At 36.2% G+C, this 12,582-nt stretch overlaps 1 protein-coding gene across 1 annotated transcript; it reads right to left on the reverse strand.

The window, feature by feature from the left end:
* Positions 1 to 724: 724 nt before the first annotated feature.
* On the reverse strand, positions 725 to 10,323 carry blk (BLK proto-oncogene, Src family tyrosine kinase). The gene is made up of 14 exons (XM_058379791.1): positions 9,871 to 10,323; positions 9,200 to 9,346; positions 8,917 to 8,998; positions 8,740 to 8,773; positions 8,324 to 8,417; positions 7,762 to 7,860; positions 7,569 to 7,672; positions 5,742 to 5,891; positions 4,975 to 5,127; positions 3,938 to 4,117; positions 3,776 to 3,852; positions 3,091 to 3,241; positions 1,760 to 1,891; positions 725 to 1,577 (listed from the first exon to the last, which is right to left on the reverse strand). The coding sequence occupies exons 3-14, from the start codon at positions 8,995 to 8,997 to the stop codon at positions 1,375 to 1,377; spliced, it is 1,458 nt and encodes a 485-aa protein (XP_058235774.1). The 5' UTR covers position 8,998; positions 9,200 to 9,346; positions 9,871 to 10,323; the 3' UTR covers positions 725 to 1,374.
* Between the last annotated feature and the right edge of the window lie 2,259 nt (positions 10,324 to 12,582).

The raw sequence follows: 12,582 nt of genomic DNA on the forward strand, positions 1-12,582 counted from the left end.
AATAATAATGATAATTATCATTAAATATATTGTTACAAAAAAAAGGACGACACTTAAGGTAGTAGATACTACTACTATTTACATACACTCACTGAACACTTTATTAGGAACAGTATACTAATATTAATACTGATACTTCAGGCTGCTGGAAACACTCATGTCCCTGTTTTCATGGATCAAACGATTCATGCTGATTTTTCAGGTGCACTCTTATGCTGTGAGTCTCTCATTCCACCACATCCCAAAGATGTTCCACTGGATTCAGATCCAGTGACTGGGAAGACCACTGAAGGTCAGTCAACTCTGAGATGTGCATTCTGAGAGGCTTTTCTGCCTGTACAGAGTGATTATCTAAGACATGAATCATATCTGAGCTACCCGTATCTGCACGATTTTATCCATTGCACTGCTGCCACACGATTGGCTGATTTGCATGAAAAAGTAGGTGTACAGGTGTTCCTAATAAAATGCCATGAGTGTACATGCCTACAATACTAGCAGTGGCTCTTTCAATGTTCTTTTCAAAATATCTTATGCTCTTGTTAGGTTATGTGGCAATTTTTCATGACAGATAATCAGAAAATGAGCTGATTGATATTTCGTTTTGATGAAAGCTAGTGGTTTGTTTACAAGCTATTTTTTCTTTACAGGCTATCTTCAGGTTCGGGATTTTTAAATCTAATACATATTAATACATTTAACTAGAAAAAGAAGACATGACATGTTAAAAGTATACATATATATATAAAATATCAGAAATCTCAGGCTTTACATAACAAATGCTAATCGCTACTAAATACTTCAATGCTATCCATGCTGAAGCATTTTTTGTTTCCCTGCATTGCCACACCTGGCTGATCTTCATGAAGTTAAAGAGAACAGATTGACAGCCATGTTTGCAGGTCAGTAATAATGGTGAGCCAAGCGTTTACCTCAAAGTGCCACAGTCGGTGCTTGACTCCAACGTTGCAATAAGTGTAAATGTGATGTGTCACGTTGAGCTTGTAGTACTGTAGGTAAATACTGTCCCAAAGCTAGAGCTATTCTATAGATTAGTTCCTCAAGGTTTTCCTGAACAGAAATGATGTATTATACTGTACATCATCTCACTAAACTCTATGTCCTGGTTCAGATGCACGAAAACCTGGGGACCAAATTCCAAAGTGTTCCACAATTTTCCATGAATTCAGGGATACAGTTGAATGTCCTTGATTGATTCCATTGAGATATGAACAACAACAGTAATTAATTAGGCCACTTCTAGAAAGTATGCGTCACTTCACATCTTGAAAAAATGTTCTAGCCTTTTCATACGTTTCTATCCTGTGTGTTTTTGTATTCTCTCCGTTTGTTTGTTTGGAGTGGATACTGGAGTTAAGGCTGCATCTCATACTGGCCCTCAGTGGCAATGTAGTAGTCATTGAGTGTGTGTTGCAGGTACTCAAATGTGGGTCTGTCCTCTGATTTTTCTCTCCAACATGCCAACATTATGGTGTAGAGTTCTTCAGGGCAGTCATCTGGACACGGCATTCTGTACATCTTGTCCAGGTTTCGAATCACCTCTGGATTCGTCATTCCTATAGAAAAGCACAGGCAATATTTATATATAAATAAGAAATTTGCAAAAGGTGAAAAAAAGATGTAGTCAGTGGTTTGGTATATACTATATATTTAGGCAAGATTAATGTGCTGCAGATTAAAGTGATCAGGCTTGTTCATGAAGATTATTTAAATTCATACTAATCACACTACATGTTACCTGGATAAGGCACTCGTCCATAGGTTATTATCTCGGTCATGAGGATGCCAAAGGACCAGACATCTGATTTGATGGTGAATGTTCCAAAATTTATCGCTTCTGGAGCCGTCCACTTTATTGGAAACTTTGCACCTGAATATAAAACAAAAAGACAAACATATACACTGTTCAGGCATAACATTATGACCACCTGCCTAATATTGTGTTCATCCCCCTTTTGCTGCCAATACAGCCCTGACCTGTCCTGCACTGTGTATTCTGACACTTTTTCTATCAGAACCAGCATTAACTTCTTCAGCAATTTGAGCAACAGTATCTCGTCTGTTGGATCGGATCACATGGTTCCAGCCTTCGCTCCCCACGTGTATCAGTGAGCCTTGGCCGCACATGACCCTGTCGCCGGTTCATCACTGTTCCTTCCTTGGATCACTTTGATAGATACTGACCACTGCAGACCGGGAACACCCCACAAGAGCTGCAGTTTTGGAGATGCTCTGATCCAGTCGTCTAGCCATCACAATTTGGCCCTTGTCAAACTCACTCAAATCCTTACGCTTGCCCATTTTTGCTGCTTCTAACACATCAACTTTGAGGACAAAATGTTCACTTGCTGCCTAATATATCCCACCCACTAACAGGTGCCAAGATGAGGAGATAAGAAGTGTTATTCACTTCACCTGTCACTGCTCATACTGTTATACCTGATCGGTGTACATATATGTATCTATTGCTGTGTGTGTGTGTGTGTGCCCGCGCGTGTGTGTGTGTGTGTGTGTGTGTGCGCGTGTGTGTGTGTGTTCTGTGTGCACACAGGTGTTCTTGGGTGAGAAAACGGAAGAAAGGGAAGATTTTTTAAGATTAGAGAAAAAAATCATGCACACTTACACTGACTGCTTTTTTAGATTTCACACTCAACAACTTCTATTTAATACAAAATTTCTCTGTGTATAATCTTTTGCCTCAAATTTCAGAACCTTTTCATTAGTCATTAGTACTATATATATGTTTTTTCCAATGCTATACATGGTGCCACAACTGTAATAATTATAATTATTTTTTACTCAGAGCAACAAAATGTCACGTATGTCACAACAGCTTCCTGAGGAAACCTTTCTAAATAACTCGCAGTTATTATCATGGCAAAAGAATGGTTCTTACAACACACAGTTTATAGGTTATGAGAACATTTAAAAATGTCAGACAATTGTCTTTTTCTCCTAACATACCTGGTGTAAAAAACATAGTAAGAGAAACATCATAGTAGTCTGCTCATTTGGATGATATTTGCATAATGTGAAGTGAGAGATGCAGAAAGAATGAAGCAATCATACCTTCCTGTGCCGTGTACTCAGTCTCTATAATCCTAGCCAGGCCGAAGTCAGCTATTTTACAGTGCAGGGTTTCTGACACCAATATATTGGCAGCTCGAAGGTCTCTGTGAATGTAGTTTTTTCTTTCTATATAGGCCATGCCCTCTGCAATCTGATATAGAAGAGTGGATTACTTTTAAGTGCACCGTGTAATCCAAAGGTGCCCATAGCTGTATATGCAAACTGAAAAATTATTTGTGATACAATATAAATGCAAAACTTTCAACAGAGTATATGTGAATATTATAAGTGTGAAGTCTCTATAAGTGGAGATTTGGACCAGGATTTGTTTAGAAGATTAAGAAAAGGAAGTTCCCCCTTAAACTACATTAGCAGACCACCTCAGGAAAGAGGGTAAGATGGAAAAATTGACATCATTTCTGGTCCGGAAGTTAATAATCAAGTTGCATACAGCACATGCGCAGAGTCTGACCACAAATGGAGCAAAGGCTTTTTCCGTCACCTTTATAGCACAGACACTTGCTCTTAAAATAGCAAACGCATCTGCATTATGAATGTAAACATTCTGGTCATTAAATGTTATTTATTTCCTATTACACAATAAAACATCAAGTATTTATTACTGACAGTTCAAGGATAGATGAGCACATAAGACTGATAAGAAAAAAAAAAAAGTTGCACCTACCTGAGCTGCCATATCTATCAACTTGGGCAGTTTTAGTTTTCTGCCATCTTCAGTTTTCAGAAAGTCTAATAAGCTCCCTGGAATAAGTTCAATCACTTATTATATATCACTTAACTTTAAATAAATATTATTCAGTCTACTCCAGCTCAGACATATCCTCACCATTTGCCATGTACTCTGTGATTATGAGGATGGGTTCCTTTGTGACTACAGCATGCAGTTTAACAAGTCTCTCATGCTGCAGCTTCTTCATCAGATTAGCCTCCTGCAGGAAGGCCTCTGGCTCCATGCTGCCCTCTTTTAGAGTCTTAATGGCCACCTTCTGGTTGTTTTTATAGTAACCTGGAGTACATATACAATAGCTAATCAACAATATTTGTGCAAACTTTTTTTGCATGGTGGGAAAACTGCCAGACTGCGTAGAGGGAAAATTCTTTCAGTACATGTACAGTTATGCCACAGAGGGCTTTACAGTATTGGTTCACATGTAAAATACGCCCATTCCAGTAATCCTCTATCTATGTAAGTATCAGTAACCATCACAAGTAACCACACGCCCTCGCTAGCAAAACATTTCACACAGTGACTTTTTAACATCCTTTAATATTAGCGTGCGTTTTCGTTTTAAAGATTCGTCAGATTTGATTTTAATAATATTCCATCAGTGTAAAGGTTGCTTGCTTGATTTCCCTCTATCGATTAGTCACAGTTTTTTGTTTTGATCAGACTTTCAAGTATGTTTCGTAAAGGCAAAAAACAGAAAAGCAAACAGCTCTAAACAGACACTCATATTAGAAGTGGAGTGATAGTAGATTAATATTTTTTTTTAGATATAATTCTAAGGCACTTGGAAGAGTAAGCAATGAAAAGCACTGATGCATGTCTAGTTTTTAGTTTTTAGATTACTAAGTATAACTGCATATGAATGTAGGTGTGAATCATTCATCTTGAGACTGGAAGAAAAGGGTGCAAGAAATAAATGAGCCAGGCCAGTGTGTAACATTTATAATTAGTGCCTATACTATATATGGGTACAGGATATATCTGGGTTTTTACTGAAAGCTGGACTCCTGTAACCTCAGTCAGGCTACTGATACCTTTTGTAGCATGTAATGAATCTCGAATCTTGTGTGTTCATTCATTCATTCATTCATTCATTCATTCATTCATTCATTCATTCATTCATTCTGCTTACTCACCCATCCAGACTTCTCCAAATTGCCCAGCACCTAACTTCTTCACCATCTTTAATGTTTCCCTCGGGATCTCCCACTCATCCTGACCCCAGGGCCTCTGAGGAGCAGCAGACCTACAGGGGCTTCCCAGTCTCTGACACAAACCATCTGCTGATCCTACAAACATATACAGGGCAAGTAGAGCAATTCTGAATAGTTACATATGTTTTCCACATACTGATTTGAAATGAAAACGTATGGTGTGTGAGCAAAGTATGACAGGTTGGAAAGGATTTTTCGAACGCAACACCCCAGTGTAGCATGCACAGTAAAGCAGTTACTTTCAGTGGCTTAAAGGTTTACAATTTCCAACTAATCTGACGCACAGAAATAGGGAAATGGGCATACTTAGACATTAGATCAATTAAAACCACACACACACACACACACAAATTTCTATCATGTTAACATTTGTAGGCAAAAAAAAAAGGGCACGTCAGGAAGTGCGCACAGAAGCTGAGATGAGGGTCTCACGCTTAAGAGATAAGAAGTTTTATAAATTCTTTCGCTCCAGTGAATCAATGTTATTGGAACAGATATTTGGTTTGGAACAGAAATAACTGACATAACTGATTATAGTTCAGGATTACGAACATGACACATGTAAAGGAATTGGTATGCTGTAAGAAACTCTGGGGTGGAAAAAGAGTCTGACCAAAAATAAAGCATGAGCATAATAATGTAAAGTAAGTAGTTTTTGGTTTCGAGTAACAGGATTGGTTTTTACTCACTGGTGTAGTGCTGTATCAGTTCCTGCAGAGATGAGAAGGTCAGGGAGGGGGAGATGTAGTATCCACCTTTATCAAGCGTTCGGATCTTATAGTGCTTGACCACATCACCGTGCTCTGGTGCCAAGTCTCTTACAGACAGGGAGAAAGCACCTGGGGTAACATTTTGGAAAAAAAATGCTGCTTAAAGGAAGCTCTGGGGTTTTTTTTTTTTTGTGAAAGATTTTTGGTAACTAAGTTGTATGTGACACAGATATTTGTCATACTTTGATTGGAAATAGCTGACCAGACTTTTTTTTTTTTTTTTTTTTGCCTTCTTTTTGCCACGTTTTCTATTCCATTTATGTATGCACAAACGTTTTTGGCGTTTTTTTTTCCCTCTGACCAAAATCTGAATCTGTTGTTTATATCTGGTGTCAAGAATAATACCAGATATAAGGAATAAGAATTTTTTCTTAGCCTGCATAGTTTCATAGCATCACTCCTAATCAGAACTAATAATGTATTGTAATTTTTTAATCTTTTTTTTTTCTTCTAAATTAAACATATATAATGTAAAATCAAATATTTTAAAGTTCTCAAAAAACAGTTATAATAATGACACAATAAAGGCATAATGCATACTCTGGTTATATATGCTGTTGAAATTCAAAGTGTATTGTATAGTTGCCTAAATGTCTAGCAAGTTCAAGGTGCTTAATTACATGTTGCTGGAGTAATCCTCTAACGAGTCCCCTCAATGGACCGTTAGTATTTATTATAAACCTGATAAAATGCTCATAAAATTCTTAAAAACTTAAGGACCTTATTCATTTTTAAAGATACACTATATGCATATTTTCATTTGAAGGAAACATAGCAAAGGAACAAAAGCACCTTCGTCACAAATCAGTACTGTTCATACACTACCATTTACAAAATATAAAAGCTACAGAGTTTTCAGCTGCTAATATATATAAGTCTCATATACATGTATATGTTGTAGTTTGGCTGATTATGACTCCCAAGCAAGGCGTTTTAAACTCAATTTTGATGAACTAGCTAGGAAGAAATGATTAGCCAGATTATGCAGCTTAGTATCCAATAGCAACTATTTTAGCCCAGCTATAAACACATTATATAACACATTAGATGCACCAAATCACTACAGATATTATTTCATATCAATATGTTTCAGGTATACAGATTTAGTGGAATATATATATATATATAGCTAGCATCTCTATAAAAATGTATACAGTAACAACTCCTACTTAGGTATCTAATGCTCACTTTTTTCCCAAAAAATTTGACCAAATCTTTTGGCCACTGACAAAAAAGTTCCTGAGACATTGTTTATGGAGATTTAGAAAACTATTTTGCTTCTTCTTTGGTATGGAAATATTTGTTTGATATAAGAGTTGGCTGTGGTTCAGACGGAGCAGTGGCAGCCATTACAGACTGAGTAAGAAGATTAAAGCTTTCCGTCTAAAATGTAGACTATTCAAAATGCAGGGTGCTGACTAGGTACTCAACACCAGTGTGTTTTTCCCCCATCTGTCTGATCACAGATTATTTTAAGCATGTAAAAGACTAAATTATTCTCTTTGAAGGTGTTGTTGTTATTTAATAAGGAACTATAATCTTGTGTAGTTAACAATGTCTGCAGAATAAGGAGGACCTTCACTCAGGGGTCTCAAGATCATTCATTTGCAGGCCTCATATTATGATCATATTTATTGGGTCACAGGGACATGTAATTATCGTAGCTAAATTGAAACACCTGTGTATTATCTGTACTATACACAAATTTGGCTAATACTGACAGAAAAACAGTGCTCTAGTCCTAACCTGGAGTTGTCTCGCTCTCTCTAACGAGAAATGAACCGACCCTGTTCCCCGGGGCTAGCAGAAGGCGCTCTGTCTCTCTGCGGCTCAGATTTTTGAAAAACCAACTGGAAAGCAGAATAAAGGATGCCATGAATGTAAATTATTACACAGTAATCATTTGTATGAGTATATTCAATGAAAAGGATTTACTTACTTTTCAACCTCCAGCGTGTGGGCTCGGGCAACATACGTGCATGGTATGTATCCTTCATTTCCAGTAACTAGAGATTTAGCCAACCACCAGTCCCCATTCCTTTCACACAACAAGAAATTTGAGTTAGTCCAGTTTGGTAGATCACAGTGCTTTTTAATTGGATTTTCTAGCATGTTTAAGGGTATAACTATTAAAATCAGTCTCAGAAGGCAAACTAATTTTAAAAGAATTAAATAAAAAATTTTTTAAATCTTCCTAGCTAATCATCTACTTTTACAATGAAAAACATTACGACTGAGGGCATCTGATATATTTTCTGCTATCTTTAACATCAGGATGTTCATCATTCTTGACTCTAGTCTCTTGTCTGAATCTAAGTCTTATCTCCTTTTACATTTCCCCACTTAACATGGCCAAAATATTGCTGCATATATCTGAGCCATGAAATTGCTCGGCATACCTTCAGTTACAATGTTGGATCTTCTTGACATTGCCTTGTGTAATTTAATTTAATATCCACTCCTGTACACTGTATGTAAGAAAAATAAAAACTTCCGCTCACTCATGTATGATCTTGAGTTTCTCTCCTTTCTTAAATGGAAGGTCGCTTTCGTTGGTTGGGTTGAAATCATGTTGTGCAATGACAATATCTTCATCTTTAGAGAAAACCAAGCGATAAGCATAATCAACATCAATACGTTTATATAACTGCTGTGCAAACTCAACAGACTTCCATTCTGAGTGACACGCAAATATATATCAATGCACTAGCACTCAGAGAAATCGTACAACACTGAAAGTTTCAACCACAAATGATGAGGAACAACTCAATTTTAGAAGGAGACAATTTACACTTGGCTAAAATGACATAATGGAGTATTATTAGACATGATGTTCATCGGCTACTGCATTCACATTCACACTAACAAAAACTGGTGCAGTTTATTGGACTGACTTATTGAAAAAAACTATCATTACCGCTGTTTGCCCCTCTCTGCCCATGTGTTCTTTGCTGAAAATAAATTTAGAAGACACAAATGAATAAACAAAAAAAAAGTTAGACAACCAGCAACAGTTTAGACATGCACTGTAAGCAAAACAAAAAAACGGCCGCTACGATTCACAGATTTTACATTTCACTCGAGCGATACTTACATGTGAGTTATTGGAGGCTGAGTTGTTATTTACATACTGTCTTTCTTTATGTTTATTCTCACCACTGCAAATGCAACCCATCCTTGAAACACACACACACACAGAGAAAAACATCATAAATTCTTCACATTTCTCTGAATTTTGCTGCATTTTGAAGATAACCACCCTTATTTATGGTGTTCTATACCAGAATATATTTATCTGTACTAGTGTAACTGAGTATAATAATATTCAGAGGTGTATTCTGTATTTTTTTAAACATAACATAGCAATTTAAACATACCTGCTAGTGAACAGCCGCTCTTTAACACAATGTCAGTCTCCACTAACGTCAGAAATGTCAGCACTCAGCTTTCTAGTCCATATGATCAACTGTGCCTTCATACTGAGGGCTAATCAAGGGAACTTGCTCCATGTAGATCAATAACTCCTTACAATGAAACATAAAGCACAACAAGGACACAGGATGCCAAAATTAGGACTAAATACAAATATATATATATATATAAATATATATATATATATATATATATATATATATATATATATATATATATATATATATATAAATATATATATATATATATATATATATATATATATATATATATATATATATATATATGTACTTTATAAACAGTGAATGAAAAAGTTTTTCAGATTTTCAGATTTTATTTTTTTACATGAACCACATCTAAAGTAGTTAAAGAAACTACAGAATGCTAAATATATGACTGTAATGTAGATTAGGTTACACTATAACCTGGAGCTGTGCTGCTCACTGAGGAATTGACATAAAAGCATATCTCCAAGGGCCTGGTATTAAACGATGCATTAAAATGTTAATGGAACTAACTTTGGATCACCCTTAATTACCAAATGCTAATAACTAAATAAAATGTTATTTATATTCTTTATAATCTATATAAAAGGTACAGTCGCTTATTTACTTACATTTTCTTTGGAGTAAGACAGAGTCCAGTTTGAAGTGCCCAGAGACCTTCATCAGAATATCTCTCTTGCAGTATCTGTATTTAACTGACTCACACACACAAACACACACCCACATGCACACACACTCATGCACACACACTCGTATTTATGCCCTGGGAGACCACATTAGCTAAAATAGATAAATGCACCAGTGTTGTCTTTATTTAGTCTGCTAATCTCCTCCTTTTCCTCTTCACTTATACTCAATTCATAAACTTTTCTGCTTGTAGATATCAAACAGAATGAAAATACACTGAAATTATGGAACAAGTAACTGATATTTTACTGGTTAACAAATAACTGTTTAAAATTTTCATTAAAACTGTGCTCTCTAGTAAGCCTATAAGTAGCATAGTTTGTTGTAGTTTTAAAGCATACTTATTTTACACTGCACAGTAAACACACTAGGCTGACCCACTTAAATCCTATATATATAAATTGTTTTTTAAGGCTCCTTAAAGATTTTTTGGATGGTTATCTTCCCAAATGGGTTTCTGTTTAATTTTTTTTTTTTTTGAAAGAAACCACCTAAGAATCTAATAACTTCAAAAAATGCTTCAAGATAACAACAGGAACAGAATATAAACTGTTTCAAGTGAGTAATATCTCTTCTCAATTACAGGATGTCGTTTACCAGGCCGCACAAATGTATTTCCTGTTTTCGGTCACTGTGGTCTTTATACGCTGACAGTAAAGTTCTTATGTAAAGTGCTCATGGTTTCACCTATTTCACCACATGCATCTTTCTTTAAGACTTTTAATTAATTCATTAATTGAATTAATGTTTATGGACCTATGATGTGAAGAGTCCAAAGAAGCAACTTGGCAACCATGGGCTCACACTATCACTGTTAATACACACAACACTCACACTGTGGATTATTTTATTTATACTTTGAATGTCATTTTATATATGTTCACATTGTTCACTGATGGTTGGAAAGATGTTTCCTTTGCTTTATTTCCATTAGCAGGAATTTATTTTTTGTTTGTTTGTTTGTTTGTTTTTATTTTTTTATTTTTAAATATCCACTAGAGGGTAGCAAAGCTCATAAATCACATTTAATAGTAATAGATCAGGTAGTGATGTCTCAGGTTGTAGTTTGTTTCCTCTGACAGTCTGTATTGCTTATATTTTTCCTCATAATCTTGTACTTGCAAAGTTGTCATTTTAAATGTTCTTTTTTTCTTTTTCTTTTAAAATCGCTAATGAACATTACTGCCATGTACATCTCTCGAAACAAGTACAAAAGTTAGTATATTTTTCAACACCTGACCATTATGCCCTCATATTGTGCTTATTGAACACGCCATTCCGGATTTATTCCCCTCTTGCTTTTTACAATAAGCTCCAATCTTCCGGGAAGGCTTTTCACTAGATATTGGAGTGTGGCTATGGGGATTAGTGTTCATTCAGCTGCAAGAGCATTAGTGAGATCAGACACTGATGTTGTAAGAGTGAGGAGGTCTGGCATGCAATGTTCCAGTTCATCTCAATGGTGTTCAGTGGGGTTGAGTCAGAGTCAAGGGACTGTGCAGGACACTCGGGTTTTTCTCATTCCAAACCCTGTCACTTTCTGTGTGCAGGGACATTGTCATGCTGGAACAGGTTTGGGCCTCTTAGTTTCAGTGAAGGGAAACTGTAATTCTACAGAATACAAAGACATTTAGTTTAAATGTGTGCTTCCAACATTATGGGAACAGTTTGGGGATGAACCCTATATGGATTTGCTGGTCAGGTGTCCACATCCATATAGTGTCCATGGCCATATAGTGTATAAGCATGTATTAAAATAAAGACTTGACAAACAAAGAAATTTCTGTATGTGTTAAGTTTGAGGCACTGTAATTGTTGATCTTCCCTTGGTTGTGTTGCAAACAGAGTGGCACATCTTGCTGTAACCATAAACATTAATTGTCCACTTTAATAGGAACACATGTACACCTGCTAATTTATGCAGTTTTCCAATCAGCCAATCAAACGGCAGCGGTGTATTGCATACAATCATGCAGATACAGGTCAAGAGCTTCAGTTAATGCTCATATCAACATCAGAAAGCAGAAAAAGTGTGATTGGTCTCTGTGACTTTAATGCTGGCTGGTTGTTTCTGCCAGATGGGCTGATTTGAGTATTTTATGTCAACAGTTGATATCCTGGAATTTTCACTTGAGATTTTTAGTGTTTACACAGAATGATGTGAAAAACACTAAACATCCTGTGAGCAGAGAGTCTGTAGTCTTAATCACCTTACAACCACATGAGAAGAAAAGCATCTCAGAGCACAAAACACATCAAACCTTTAGGGTCCACTCCTGTAAGCCAAGAACAAGAATCTCAGGCAATCATGGGCACAGACTCACCAAACTGGACAAATGAAGACTGGAAAATACCAGGTGACTTCTTTCTAATCTTCAGCTGTCCAGTTTCAATTTGTGTGTGCCCATGATAGCCTCAGATTCCTGTTCCTGGCTTTCAGAACAGGAAACTTGAATCATTATGAAACTTTCAGATCAAACGTTTTTAGCCTCTTATGTCTGAGTGAGAAAGTGACTAAATATATTAATAAACTGAAAATCTGTATGTGACTGCATGAGTCAAGTCCCCCGTTGTCCCATGTCATGGTTTAAGCCTTCCATACAAGCCATTAGAAATGAGTCACTGTATTATATATC

Source organism: Hemibagrus wyckioides, linkage group LG25 (assembly GCF_019097595.1).
Source record: "Hemibagrus wyckioides isolate EC202008001 linkage group LG25, SWU_Hwy_1.0, whole genome shotgun sequence".
Classification (NCBI taxonomy): domain Eukaryota; kingdom Metazoa; phylum Chordata; class Actinopteri; order Siluriformes; family Bagridae; genus Hemibagrus; species Hemibagrus wyckioides.

What these genes read in the sequence shown, in the direction of transcription:
- blk (XM_058379791.1), bottom strand. Translation starts at nt 8,997, where the DNA reads ATGGGTTGCATTTGCAGTGGTGAGAATAAACATAAAGAAAGACAGTAT. An exon ending in AGAGAGCGAGACAACTCCAG is followed by an intron (nt 5,892 to 7,568) that starts GTTAGGACTAGA and finishes ATGTTACCCCAG; the next exon opens with GTGCTTTCTCCCTGTCTGTA. An exon ending in TGAGTACACGGCACAGGAAG is followed by an intron (nt 1,892 to 3,090) that starts GTATGATTGCTT and finishes TTTTATATTCAG; the next exon opens with GTGCAAAGTTTCCAATAAAG.